At 30.6% G+C, this 15,072-nt stretch overlaps 2 protein-coding genes across 2 annotated transcripts; one reads left to right on the top strand and one right to left on the bottom strand.

The window, feature by feature from the left end:
- Positions 1 to 632: 632 nt before the first annotated feature.
- On the top strand, positions 633 to 3,897 carry LOC111001334 (chymotrypsin-1). Its single transcript, XM_045631520.1, has 5 exons — positions 633 to 636; positions 1,523 to 1,649; positions 1,924 to 2,167; positions 2,847 to 2,990; positions 3,734 to 3,897. The coding sequence occupies exons 1-5, from the start codon at positions 633 to 635 to the stop codon at positions 3,881 to 3,883; spliced, it is 669 nt and encodes a 222-aa protein (XP_045487476.1). The 3' UTR covers positions 3,884 to 3,897.
- A 2,663-nt stretch (positions 3,898 to 6,560) lies between these two features.
- Positions 6,561 to 13,644, bottom strand: LOC111001333 (carnosine N-methyltransferase). Its single transcript, XM_022271199.2, has 8 exons — positions 13,373 to 13,644; positions 11,935 to 12,226; positions 11,515 to 11,636; positions 10,513 to 10,663; positions 9,724 to 9,870; positions 8,330 to 8,481; positions 8,107 to 8,188; positions 6,561 to 7,567 (listed from the first exon to the last, which is right to left on the bottom strand). The coding sequence occupies exons 1-8, from the start codon at positions 13,459 to 13,461 to the stop codon at positions 7,463 to 7,465; spliced, it is 1,140 nt and encodes a 379-aa protein (XP_022126891.1). The 5' UTR covers positions 13,462 to 13,644; the 3' UTR covers positions 6,561 to 7,462.
- Between the last annotated feature and the right edge of the window lie 1,428 nt (positions 13,645 to 15,072).

Genomic DNA, 15,072 nt, shown 5'->3' on the forward strand with positions numbered 1-15,072 from the left:
ATCGGTTAAGGAGTAGTAGTAGACCATCGAGGACAAACATCGTGAAAGGAGATTTATATAAATTAAGATGAAGGTAGTGTATTATAGCATTTTTATACAGTAAAAGACTCGACATACGATCATCGAGTTATTTTAAGACACTTAAGGTTGTTTGTCATTTACATTATAATTGAAAAATACAGTCATTTATAATAAACTAATATGTGTTTGAATTTAATTGGTTAGATAAGAAATGGTCTGAAGAATTAAAATTCACGTAACGAAAAAAACACTCGCTTTTTTTAACCGTCTAATTTATAACCTTAATTGTTACTGAAAACGATTAATAATGGAATATTTTCAGAGAGCATAGTAAAGAAAAATAATTAGGAATTTATTATATATATGTAACAGTATGTAGTAGTAATTCTTTCTTAATTTTTTTTTTATTATTTCATTTGGCCTTTGGATGTAATGCCGAGTTCGGGTGTAGCGACTGTTTTAATGAATTATTTGTAGCCAATTTCTAGAAATACCACACAGATATTGCGGTCGGAGTCAGCTACCAAACACACAAAGTTTTATTTCTTTCTTATCTTTTGTTTATATCAGCTAAGTAGGAAGGTAAGCATTTACGTTTCGGAATTAAATTTATGGGTCAGTTTCAAAGAGATATTTTAAGTTATTTTATAAATGTACCAGTAACTATATACGCATATGTTTTCAATAAGAAATTAATATAAAATATACACGTATCTTTATTATTAGTAGTAAGTATTATATTATATTGCCTGTAATGATCGCATACAATGACGCTATTATAGTGCTCCCTACTCCTCCTTAACATGCGCTTAATCCACTGTATTACGCTACAAATTAATTAACATAATACTAAACATAATTAAGTTAGGTTCGTTAAAGTAGGTATAAGGTATATAACCAATTTTTGGATGCCGATGCGAAGATTACATTCCCAAATTATCAATTATGATAGATATTTTAAGTTATGTACATTTTACACGAGTTGTGATTGTCCTATATTAATCGTTTTTGTTTTGCAAACAAAACTACATTTTTTCCTTTACTAAGATTAAACTAATTATAAATAAAAAAATACTTTACATATTTTAATTACTTTAGTAATAACTTAAATAGTATTTAAGCGTACAAAATGTATTTAGATGATTAAAAGCTAAAAACATGCGAGTGGTCGTTTTGAGTGTATTTATTTTAAGTTCGGTAAGAAATTATAATTCATATTTAACCGACTAAAAAGTAAAATTTTCCTTATTTCCTAGAAGATAATTTTTTTATGCCTTTTTTTGTCAATACTAGGACTGCTACCATAAAAAAAAATCCCTGTAAAATATTTTCGATTAACGTAGTACCTAGTTTCATGCTTATCATAATATATTATTATTAATATTATCTAACTGAAATAGGTTTGATTAACATACTTAGTACAATATATCTTTTTCAATAATCTGATCTATAAGACCAATAAATCTATAAACTTATCTAATTAATAAAGTTTCGTATTTAGTATGGGCTGGTGCGTCTTCGGAAAACGCGCCGTTCGTGGCGGCTATTTTAGATGGCGATAAATTCGCCTGTGCTGGAGCTATAATGAGTGAGAAGTGGATTATTACTGCAGGGCACTGCGTTAAGGTGTTAGTAATATTTTTGTTTGTTTTATTTTTAAATTGTCTATTTCACTGATCCATATCTATACGGTATACCGTCAACAAGCGACCATACAGTTATCGGGCTGGCAAGACCGCTAAAGCAAATTTAAATTGTTATTGAATTTTTGTCATTTTTCTGTCTTCCAATGTGTTACCGATTCGCAGATGACTTTCCTTCATATTATTTGAAAGAACTTCTGGGAAATTTTTTAATTGTAATAGGATCATATGCGTAAATTAACCAAAGCCATCCTCACAGTTTGGAACCCAAAGATATCAAAGTTGTGGTCGGTACAACAGACTACAAAAAGCCCGGCCAGACTCTCACAGTGGCATCAATCGAAGAACATCCTAATTTTGGTGATATCACGACGTTCAACTATGATGTAGCTCTATTAAAACTTGCGTCCGACATCAAGTTAGATGACAAAACAAAAAGTATTGCTCTCACCGGTTCCGATATTAAATCCAAGGAATTATTAAAAATTACTGGATGGAAACATGTAAGTATGTATATAAAAATAACATTAACCTTTAGCTTTGTACGAGCCAAGGCTGTACATTTTGCTCACTCGGGTTTTCGTACTTTTATAATTTTTATAATTTTTTTATTTACAAGTGATTATTTACCCTATATACATATACCTGCACTGGCTGTACACTTGGATCTAAATCGTTGGAGTCACGCCCCGATAGCATAGCCAGACGTAGGCACTCTCTTCGACTGTTTAATTGTATATCAATTATCATTCTATTATTTCGCTCATATTCTATTGTTATACGTAAGTGGTGATTAAAGTATAAGTGGTGGACAAAAATCTTCGCCAAAAACATCAAATTTCGATGTATATATACCATGGCCATAGATAAGGTTTATATACATTATGTATAACTAGTTTAATACTACATATTTCTTTCCAAATGAAATAAAAAAGAAATCCATTATAAGTACCTATATATAGAAACCATAGCTTTATAAAACACTGAGAAATTAAATTCTTAAGTTATTATATTTTATTTTAAGGTGTGATAATAAAATATTGTGGTATGAGAAGGTACTGTGATGGTAGACTGGTGCATCAAATCGCGATTCTGAATCTTACCCTGTTTGTGTCTAAAAATGTGTTCGTAAACAAAAATTTCATTGAAAATTTAACAAATTAAGACACAAGTTTATTTTAGGACGCAAATACCAACTTGAAATCACTGAAATCTGAAGCAATTAAAGATAACAATGATTGTGCACGATTGTCGTCAGTTGAAGCCGATAATTTGTTTTGTTTAGCAAAAAGCCAAAATGAATCATATAATGGGGAACTAGGCCCGGTGAGTTATTTTCATAAATAAATATATTTTTTTAACTATAAACCGAAAAAACTTTTAATTGCACCTGTATGACATTTATTTTTAACATATTCTTTGAAAACGAACTATCCATCTGTCTACTAAGTCTGTTCACTTATTTTATGATATATTCGTACTGGTAATAAAAATGATATTTATTTGCAAAGAAAGTGGTACATTCAGATTAATTCAATATAAAAAACCGCAAAGTCAGCCAAATTAAAATAGGCATATCATTAATAATCATAAGTCCTAATCATAAGAACAGTAACTATAAGTACGTATTGTTCTCAAAATGTATTATCTAAAAATACAACACACACATCAAAAACACTCCAAAAATGTGGGAACATTATATACTTTGTCCTCAAAAATTCAACACCTTTTCCTTGAAAGCATTATACGCCATTACATATTAAATCCCTCTGTAGGTACTGGCAAGTTTCTTTAAATATTTTTAATTACATTGGATACATTTTACCGTCATAATTGCTTCTAGGATATATAAATTTAATACTTAATACCGCTGTCCAAGCGGCTTACAAGCGGCCCAACCAAGTCAGAAAATATTTCTTTTTCTAACTTTAATCAAATGACGTATTAGTACGAATTAAAGACATAAGATATATATTGGTTGTTGGTTGTTTCGTAGATGCAATTGTCTATTGGCATCAATAAAAGTAATTCAACCATAGATAATTTTAAAAATTATGTTAATGTTTCAGCGTGATCTTCAAGGAGGTCCAATCGTTGGTACTGAAAACAAACTGGATGGTATCATCTATACATTAGTAAAACCAAAAAAAATAATTGGACTCGCTATGCGTTTGAATAATTTCTCGGAATGGATAAAAGAAACGATGCAAAAAAAGTAAAAATGTACATTTAAAATAAATAAATAAAAACTCTTAATATACCTATCTTGTTTTATTTCATACGAAGATGGTAAATTCAGCTATCACTCCTAAGGCACCAGGCACAATTATGAGCTCTTTTTAAACAGGCAATAATAGGTTTTATCGACGTGAGAAACAATGAAAACAGGGTTTACATACAGTGGCTAACGGCCATTTTCTATATTCGAGCTATCTACGGATTTCGGGATTGATATAATATGCACTATACGTCAAAATTAAATATCTATCTCTATGGATAGATCGAATATAGAAATCGGCCGTAAGTGACACATCTACGCTAACTAACTTTTCACATACAACTCGAATGAGCCTATATACCTGAATATCCTATAGATAATATATTTTTTTGTTAGTTTTGATTTACTTTTTAGTTCTAAGCAGTGCCGCATTAGCAAGAGTGGCAAATGCTACGAGCCCCGCCAATTTAGGGACCCCGCGCTCCATAGCAGCGTCTTCATCTTGCCTCACTTCCACACCAAAAAAACTATTCGTCCCGTTAAATGGTAAAAAAAGTGGGTATTTTACAAACTTTTTACCGTAATGTTTAGTTATAGACATATTAAGACTAGCATCTATACCACGTCTACCTTTCAAGCGTCCAGATTTTTTATAACAATGTATTACTCACTTTGGAATATAGATCATAATTTGCTTGAGTCTAATTGAAAGTGTTATTATTTCTATATTTGCCGATATTACATCCAAATAGTATATTTCATTACAAGTGCGGAAAGCCTGTCATTGCAAAGAGTTTCGACAAATGTCTACCCGAGCTGAGGCGCAGCCGAAGGTGAGGGTTGACAGTCGGAACAAGTTGCAATGACGGTACCGCACGTGTACTGAACGACTATTTTTAATACAGTTGGGAAAAAATTAAGCAAATTTATTAAACTATTTGCTTTTATTTCTCTTCTCTCTACGGAATAAATTCGTTGCACGTAGATATGTAGCGACTTATATGTTTGCGGTAAATTGTTGTCCGAAGCATTTTGTGCAATTATACTTAGTTCGGGTGGTATTCATTCAAATAAAATATCGTCGAAATTACTCATTTTGTGCAACAAATAACCAAACTAGCAAGAACGTTTTTGGAACATGGCGCCAACCGTCAAAGAATATGAGCAAAGCTTTTTTTTTCTTTTCTTCACCCATTCTGGGTAGGCAAAGGGAACTTGGCCCATACGGCCAATTCTTTAATAGACTATTTTTATTGAAAGAAAACCAAATCTAACTCATGGAATCCAATCATTAAATCTGATATTGAAACAAATTAAGTAGTAGCTTCTTTTTAAAAAATTTGCATGAATCATAAAAACTTCTGTGATTTTTTTTTAGTAAAAACTTCATGGTTGGTTTTTTTCTTTTTAAAATTTTTTTTATATAAAACTAGCAGACTCGGCCAAGCGTTGCTGTGGCTAAGGTTTTTGTTATATTACATAGTAGTAAATTAATCAAGGGAAACCGTAGGAGAACTTATGTGAAACGTTGGTACCACGACACGGACCTAAACTAAACTACCTTTAACTCAGCGCCATCTGTTAGAATTGTATCAAATAATAAACAAATGTTTCACAAATCGTAATTTTAGTAAGGATGTCTATTTTTTTTGAAAATGAAATATAGCCTATGTCACTCAGGAATGATGTAGCTTTCCAACAGTGAAAGAATTTTTCAAATCTGCCAAGTAGTTTCGGAGCCTATTCAATTCATACAAACAAACAAAAAATCAAACCTTTCCTCTTTATAATATTAGTATAGATAAAAGAAACCTAACCTAACTTATTGAATCCAATTATTAGTAAACTTTTTAGAAATACGTATTTGCATATATTATAAAATTCTTTTTAAGTAATATTTTTTTAATTTATATGAAATGAAAAGAAACCTAACCGAACTTATTGAATCCAATTATTATATAATATTTAGAAATCATATATCGTATAAACTTCTATGAATCTTTTTAATAAAACCTTCGCGGTTGGTTTTTTCTTTTTAATAGACATTGTTTTGACAGTTAGGAACGCACTAGTGCGGGAATGGCAAAGAAAAAGCACGAGTGTGTAATAGCCCTCTTCCAGAACGCTATACCTCCCTGCAATATGCCACTTTTTGAGCAACTGTATTAAAAAATATTTGTTTTATTTAATACCTTAAGTAAACTTGAGAAGGGCCCCTTCATAGAATTTGCTACAGGCCCCGCGCTGGCTTATTCCGGCCAGTGAATAGAATTATATGTACATGTATAGAACCAGTGTTCTAAACGAGAGTATTTCAGATCTTTTAAGATTTAACATGGCGTATTTGCTCTCTTGGCTTTTAGGTCTCTAGAAATAAAATTAATACATAATCATACAAGATCGTCCTGGCCTTGGACGCTGAATTTCTGTTTTTATTCAGCCTATGTTGGCTATTAGTGGGGGAGTGGAGCACTCAAAAGAAACAACTGTTTAAATCATGTAGGTGTTGAGTTTTTTGTGAGTCATCGGTATACAAAACAATTTTTCTCAAAGCTCGCGAAGAATGTGGTAATTATATTAAATTATATTCCATTGGCAATAAAATATAACTTAAGAAAAATTGATTTCAATTCTGGTCAAAAAACCGAGCAACTGAAAATAAAGGACATACAAGCCAAAATTGGGTAAAGATTTATTGGTTTAACATAAAATAATACACAAATAATACATTTAGTTAGACTTAATTTTAATAAAAATCACATTTATTGTCGGTCATTTGAGTATAATCTTAGGAACGCAAATAGCAAGTGAAAAATATAAAACCTTTTTAATGGTTAAGTTGAGACTCAGACGAAACTGTAACTTTGACTCCAGTATGTCAACAGTCAATACGTTGTTGACAAACGGAAGTCATTCTTAATGCTAATAATTCTCGAATACGCGCTTCTTGTTCCAAATATGACCACCTTTCTGAATTCCTTAGAATTACTGCATGTTCCGTTTGCGACTAAAATCACTTTTACTTTATCCTTTATTGTATTGTATTATGATGTATTATCTTCTTTCATAATCAACAATATTAAGATATTGATTATGAAAGGTTTAATGTATATGTAAATATTAATATTTTTAACTAGGTTATCCATTTGTTTCCTTTTGGTACGTATTTTTATTTCTTCTCGCGTCTAGTACTACCTTTTATTTGAAACTGGCATAGTTATAACTATTGCTATAAAAAAATTTGAACCAATGAAATTTATTTTCTATATATATTAACTATACGGGATTCAAAATAAAAACAATAGCTTTAACAATTCAAAGTCAGATGATACCACTTTTAATTATGTAAAATTTATTTGAAATACCCGCATACGCCATCTACCCACATTCGACGTCAATTTTCACATTAAAAGTGATCGTGCTAAGACTCATGGGATGATGATACTATTACTAGTATAATCTTTTTTATGTCATTTATCTGTCAAAATTGATGACAGACGATATTTTGAATTCTTTTTTAAGTATAGATGTTTACCGACATAAATATATAATTTTTACGATTACAGTCCTGTAACAATTATTAACTAGACGGTTTCCTGCAAACAAAATATACTGAATTGTATTCATTTTGTAGCATCGAGTTGGGGTTTTGGGCGTATTTCGTTTTTACACCGGTTTTCTCTTTCTGAAAATGAAATTATATTATTAAATTTATAGATGGCGATTGAGTCAAATCTCATTGAATCATACGTTGGAGAGAGGGGAGTCTCAGCAAATATCATGCAATTTTTTTTATGATTGAAAAAAATAATTAGGAAAATCGTTGACTAAATGCCCTATTTTTTTACTAAGTACACTTATAATAAATTATTGCATACACTTATAATTAAACTCGCAGCAATGTTGATTACTAGTCTTAACTAGACGTAAATAAAAGCACAAAGCTATTTTTTTTTTTAGAATAATACAGGTACAGAAAAACAGTATGGTACAGAAAATTAAAAAAAAAACACCTGACAAAATTTACGGACGCCCTGAGTAGATTAACTGTCATTTACAAATGAATGTTTGGCCTAAAATTGGACATTCAAAAGAAAACTGACAATTATATATTTCTATATATTTTTTAGTTTGTGAAGAGAAATCACCGAGAAGCGAGAGAGCTCAGAGATTTTCTCTACCAACTCAATTAACCTGAATGTGATAAACTGCATAAAAACTCACCAATATTTCAAAGCCGACATCTGAAATTATGTCCATCAATATATCGTACGGCGGTTCTATGCTTATCTCATTTGGCATGTCGCTAAGAAAAAAAAAACTTTTAAATCCTCTATTTAAGTTAATTTATTTTATTATTATTAATTAAACACAAAATAAAATGTAAATTAAAGCCTTTTTTTAAATAGAACTGGGGGCAAACGGGCAGGAGGCCGTACATACATACCTATAATGATACAAAAGCGGTCCCAAATTAATCCATATACCACCAGGCTTCAATATCTCGTAGATCCTTTCAATAAATTCAATGACATTTGGCGCGCAATCTATGAAGAAGCAACTTGCGACACAATCCCAATCATCGGCTGTTTTGTATACCTGTTAATGACACTGGATATAATACAGATCGATGACTCAGAATAGTATATTTCATTTCCCCGTACTAGACTATCAAAAGTTAGTAATTCTTTTTTGGGAAAAGGGATAGTCTTCTTTAATAAAATCCCAGAGGCTCTTTTATCTCTGCCTTTTAATAAATTTAAGAAATGTATTAAAGAAAAGCTGTGTAAAAAGGCTTACTATAAAGTTATTGATTATCTAGTTGATAAAAGGGCCTGGGACTAATGCTGGGCAGGCTACCTCTAATTAATTTGATATATTTGTTTTAAATATTGTTTGATGATTTGCTTTTTTAAAAGAGTACCGAGAGTTTTTTTACGCCGGCTTTTTCTCTCGGCCTACACCCTCTGTCTTCTTTGCCGATGAGTAGGGATGCCTACAGGTTCGAATTGATTGACGTGGAATAAGTGATACCTAGATGATCTTATGTTCCAAAATAAACTTTTTTTTTTTTTTTTTTTTATTTTACAAGTGCGGAAAGAGTTTCGACAAATGTCTACCCGAGCCGAGGCGCAGCCGAAGGTGAGGGTTGACAGTCGGGACAAGTTGCAATGACTGTTCCGCACGTGTACTGAACGACTATTTTTAATACAGTTGCGAAAAAATTAAGCAATTTTATTAAACTATTTGCTTTTTTTTTCTCTTCTCTCCACGCAATAATATATTTTCTTAATAATTAATTACATTAAGAATCTCGAATGGAACAAGTGTGCAGTAAGAAAACTGTTGTTTTTTTTTATAGAACAGGGGGCAAACGGGCATGAGGCTCACCCGATGTTAAGTGATACCGCTGCCCATGGACACTCAATGCCAGAGGGCTCGCGATTGCGTTGCCGGCCTTTTAAGAATTTGTACGCTCATTTCTTAAAGGACCCTAATTGGTTCGGAAATACTTCAGTGGGCAGCTGGTTCCACAAAGTGGTGGTGCCCGGCAAAAACTGTTTACTCACAGTGGTTGCCTAGAAGAAATCGCTCGAAAGCGATAAGGCCGCCAGTTGCTTTTGATTAATTTGTTTTTTTTTTCTTTTATGTTAAGCAACAAAGTGTTAATAAGTAAATAAATAATGTGACCCAAGGTGTGAATAATAATAAAAATTGCCTTCGCAGCGGAAACTTTTCAAGAAAGTAAATACTACAGTTTTTTAAAACATCAATATCTACAAAAAGTCCACGATATTCTTTATAATCAGTAAAAATATGAGACAAAGGCTTATTTCTAACCTTTAGGAAATCGCCAGCTGTGATAGAGAAGTGGGATTGGTGACTCGAAGGTGGTATATCGGGGAAGGTGGCTTGTGTCACTTGGTGTTCGCTGGTCATGTGGTTCACATATTGATGCACCCAGGGATACACTGTATATTCATTTGCCTGAAATATATAAATCATTTAAATACTTTAAATAATTTGTGTTCTTTCTACAGTCATTATATTTAACGGACAAATAGGTGTTCAGCCACCTGGTTTCATACTCTCATTCTTAGGTCTACGCCTCTACTTTAAGCAAGTAAACTTAGTGCTAATATCGCCCATGTCATACATTTACATTATTGTATATACATAAATTTTTGACATATGGGAGTGGGTCGTTCAAGTATTACATTACCACTATAGGGGTGAGGGGGTTCTTTGATTTTCTGTATGTGATGATTATGTCAACACTTATTATTTACTTTCTTTTACACATATTATCCACACATTGTCTATATTACAAAACGAAATGCACATTCGAGAATTCCTACAAAAAATTAACATGTTTATGTACTATTCTTTTTGAGAGCTTCACTTACTTTTTCTGACAAGAGGGGGTGGGATAAATTGTAGTAAATCTGCTTACATAATACTTGAATCGTCCCAGTGAAACTTATCTTTTGAACCAATAGATAGCTTTCACCATATTATATGCTTATCATTTTTAATCATATTAGAAGCCGGGCCCCGGTAACATATATGTATAACACTTCTTAAACGATACTCCTGTTTTAATAAATATATTAAAAAATATAATATTACCTCATGGCATTTATTCAATAAAAAATTACTGGCAAACAGCATGAACAAGGAAAACTCATTCCCCTGGCAGGAGAATCCTCTGGCGGCTATTTCCCAAGCTAACCTTCCAAGACCTGCTCCTGGCACTAATACTTTAATGTGTGACCTGTCACTGTAACAATACCTTTAATCAGTACAAAATGATCTAAACTTGCTTACTATCAAATCAGTATTAAATTTGCAGTAATACTAAGCTAACCTATGTTTAGCAAAGCAAGGCATTATTAGTGAAGCAAAAACCTATAGAACTGTTTACCTAGGCTTATTAAAATCTTTTATTAAAAATTATATTTATACTTTATGACCCAAAAGTACTTTAAAAAGAAAATATATGTAGTATATGGATGGTCTTGTATCACTTCTTGTTTAGTACTCAAACAAAACGAATTACACTTATTGCTGAGCAGATTATATTACTTAAAAATAGATAGGAATTATGTATATTGAAGTATATATATAGTATTGATTTTACTTTATGATAATCACATACATTGTGAAATCATACAACATTATTGTCTATGTATCGTATGCCTACAGATTACAACATAAATAAGCAAATCAATGTATTTAATGTGACTTAAAAATTCTTTAAAAAATATTTAAACAACTCTGGTATCTGTATCTTTTACTAATAATGGCTTTGTTTGTTCCTTCATATTAAATATAAATTATAATCTATCAATCAATCCATCTAAGAACTTATTATTAAGTATGAATTTGTGCTTTGAAAAACTGTGCTTTATGTTTCTGTTTCAATGTGTATTCCATTTTGGCTTTAGTGTACAATATAATTATTTAATTATTGTTTAATGATTAGCTGTAGGCTAGTTTAATAAAATAAATAAATTATATATAATTACAGCTGAATAGGCTATTTGAACCTAGAAACCAAACATATATGTTTAACTTTTGTTTTATATTTAAAGATGTAAGGGAAAAAACTGTTCTTCAAATATCACATACATGAATTCTGGCTTGGGATATCTTTCTTCCAACTCATCTAATATAGGTTTATAACACTGTTCTCTTTCAGCAGCCCCAGATTCACTCCAATCTCTTACAATATTCTTAATTACTGTTTGTACCTGAAAAACATTGATATTTGGTTTGTATATATTTTACAATAAATTATATAATAAGGAGACCTAGAATTCTGAGTAGTTATTTGAAAGATCAGACGTCAAACAAGGAGGCAATTAGCAACCTGTTAAGGAATAATTAAACTAAAGATATTACTTTATTTTAATTATAAAATTTTGTTTGAAGCTATGATAACTTGATTATTAATAGAAAACTGTAAAGGAAAATATTAATATATATTATATATAAATATTAATATATTATAATAGCAGAAAGCAGACAAAAAAAATTAAGTTTAATTACCTTTTCAACATCATGCTGCATTTTATGCTTCTTCTGTGAGCTAATATCACAATTATTATAATTACATCCAATTTCTGTACCATTTGTCTCAGCTGCATCTATTGTATGGTCTACATTCTCAAACATTGTGTCAACATGTTTTATTATGAGGTGAACAACACTGTTATTGACATCAAGACAATTTTTAAACTTAGTGAGGTAGGATTGGTATTTGCTTAATCTCTTTTGATGTAAATCTGGCAGTATTGATATTATTTTTTCAGATTTATGTATTCTATCTAAGCAGCATAATCTGAAAGGTATAAAAGTATATCACTATGTTTATGATATAGACTATTAAATAGAGAAAGATCTTTAAGAATCAATTTATTTGAGAATTTTGTAGATAATCAGGAGTATAGTAGTTAATGTACTAACACATATAGGGTACTTTAATCTAACTAATAGGGTAAAATAGTCTACTAAACAGCATGTTTAACTAGCTGAATGATACACTACCATGGCATTTGTTAAAATTTTACACAATAAACTGGCTGGCTAAATTGTTTTTTATTTTTAACTTATATGTTTATTGTTGTTATAACATTATACGTTTAAAAAGAGGCTAGGCTGTTGATTGAATGGCTTATTAAGCTAGTTGCCTGCAACATATATATGAGAAAAACATTATATATTTAATACCTTTGATTATAATGGAGTAATTTTTTTAAATTATATACATTGTAAAACTTTTAACTTTACTAGGTAGAAATTCCTCATTACTTTGATAGTATAAAAATGAATGTATTACAAAGAAAATAAATTTATTAAGATAACAATAGAGTAGTATCAAATATTTTTACTTTTACGGCATTCTTGTTGCTAAGATAATTCAATTTTTAGAATTAATTATAATAATTATGAGAATGATAATTGCTATTTCTATTTAAATATTAAATTCTTACAATTTAAAAAACACGTAATAAAAAGAAATAAAATAAACTCATACTCATGTATTAATTCTGTAAAAATCTGGACATAAAATTGATATGAAAACGTTTTTGTTGATTAAAATTTCTTTCAAAACCAATATAGTAATATACATATCATAATAAAATGTATTTCAAAATTATTGAACAATAACAAAGTATTTATAGCCTTAATCATATAACAACTTATGTACACAATCCATTTACAAAACAAACATTTTCAACCTTGAAATAGGTGGTAAATGCAGCTCTATGACACAAGGACGTTAGGGTCAGAGTACCGAACGTGTATTTGATGTAAATACACGGCTTTGTCTTCATTGTTATATCAAAATAGGTTAATTACATACAACGAAACAAAGCTTTGTTGCTATGTCAGTTTTAGACAGGTGAAATAAAAAGTAACAATATATAACCGTTTGACAATACAATTATAGATTTTTATAGTTATCAAGACGATAAATACTTACTTATAGTATTTAAAAGCATTTACAACGGCTTGAAAATGGGCGCGTTCTTTCGCTTCATCAATTTCTTCGGCTGCTGGTATAGATGACATTTTATTAAAGCGTTAATAAGTTATATCGTAGAAACGTTAATAACAAATCAAATTTGCCTATATCTGGTGCTAATAAAATCATTTAACCAAAAATAATCTTAAAGCACTTTATCTTTTTCAATTTCATACTAAATACAAAAAATTCAAAGTTGAAGCTTGAAACAGTCAGACACACTCCACAGACTTGAGAGTTGAGACCAGAACTTCTGTCAATTGAGAACTTATATTTTGTACAGACTATTATAACTTAACTTTAAAGTAGCTAAAGGGAAGTGAAACCAACTATTTTTATCATTGTGGTGTAATTAATATTTTTAAGTAAATAACAGAATGAATACGGTACTGTGTACTTATACATAAAAATTACATTTCTAACGATTACACAAAATCAGCTCTTTTCAATACATGATCTTTTGAATAATTGTGGGAAATTATTTTATATAATAGTATATATATAATATTTTTATTATAATAGTTCCTATTAAATACAATAGTTGGCGCTGTAATCGCCTAACCGAACCAAACTGAACAATATTAATTATAGGTTTTTTGGACAAGACTACGTGGATAGTGGTGTGCTTTGATTCGGTTTTGGGTATTTTTGGAATATAACAATTATTTATTATCATCGATTTTTCATACTACAAACAATCGATTAATTAAAAAAACATCTTTTTTGCAGAATGTCACATGTCTAGTAACCAATAGAAAAGTATAAAATGGCGAATTGTTTACAATTTCAATATATTGCACAAAATATCAAAAAAAAAATTAAATACTTATATGTAACTCCAGCAGCCTTTTTGTTACTCAACTCTACTCATAATATTTGTCTCCAGAATATCTTGCATACTGACGCCTATATTATAACTTATATTCGGAGTAAAAATTAAAGAATTGAACTATGTGTGTGGTAAAAAGTGACGCCTGTAACGGGATGTATGAATAATATTGTTCAATTCATGCAGTTTTTCATGGAAGAACAATGAGGTTAGAACTGCATTGATTTGAACAAGAATCGATTAGAAATTGCCTTCTTAATTTTAAAGAAGTATCACAGCATTCTACTTGTAAAGCATTGGTTGGGCTAGATTTTATCACTCCTGTCACAATTCTTAAAGCCTCCCTAAAGCCCACTACTGCTACTATTTACTGCGCGCACATATTACCACAGTATGATTTTGCAACACGAAGTGTGTACAACTGACGATGCAGCACGATGAAAACTGAGGTGTTTTATCGTAACGTATGAGCAAAATCATTCAACGAGGAAAACCGACGTGTTTTTCTGTGACGATGAAAACCATCGTGTTTTATCGTAGTGTATTGGAGGCTTAAAGCTTTTGACTGAATGACATCAAGTTTCTGACTTCCCAAGACACTTCCACCGTCTAATAGTAATGGCCCATAATCTAGTACAGATCTTACAAGAGCGTTAGAAGATACACAAGTTTCATAGAAAACGGATGAGCACCTCACCATACACTTGAGAGGCATTTCATGATAATAAGCAGATGGAACAAAACTATATTAAATTTATGTTACCTATACAAATGACAAGTAACTGTTGACAGTTGACTTTTCCTATTAGATTAAAGTTCACATTTCACA

The sequence above is a fragment of the Pieris rapae genome, chromosome 15 (genome assembly GCF_905147795.1).
Source record: "Pieris rapae chromosome 15, ilPieRapa1.1, whole genome shotgun sequence".
Classification (NCBI taxonomy): Eukaryota; Metazoa; Arthropoda; class Insecta; order Lepidoptera; family Pieridae; genus Pieris; species Pieris rapae.

What these genes read in the sequence shown, in the direction of transcription:
- LOC111001334 (XM_045631520.1), top strand. An exon ending in GCAGGGCACTGCGTTAAGGT is followed by an intron (nt 1,650 to 1,923) that starts GTTAGTAATATT and finishes CCATCCTCACAG; the next exon opens with TTTGGAACCCAAAGATATCA. An exon ending in AAATTACTGGATGGAAACAT is followed by an intron (nt 2,168 to 2,846) that starts GTAAGTATGTAT and finishes AGTTTATTTTAG; the next exon opens with GACGCAAATACCAACTTGAA.
- LOC111001333 (XM_022271199.2), bottom strand. Translation starts at nt 13,461, where the DNA reads ATGTCATCTATACCAGCAGCCGAAGAAATTGATGAAGCGAAAGAACGC. An exon ending in TGCAGCATGATGTTGAAAAG is followed by an intron (nt 11,637 to 11,934) that starts GTAATTAAACTT and finishes AATGTTTTTCAG; the next exon opens with GTACAAACAGTAATTAAGAA. An exon ending in TATCCCAAGCCAGAATTCAT is followed by an intron (nt 10,664 to 11,514) that starts GTATGTGATATT and finishes GTATTGTTACAG; the next exon opens with TGACAGGTCACACATTAAAG.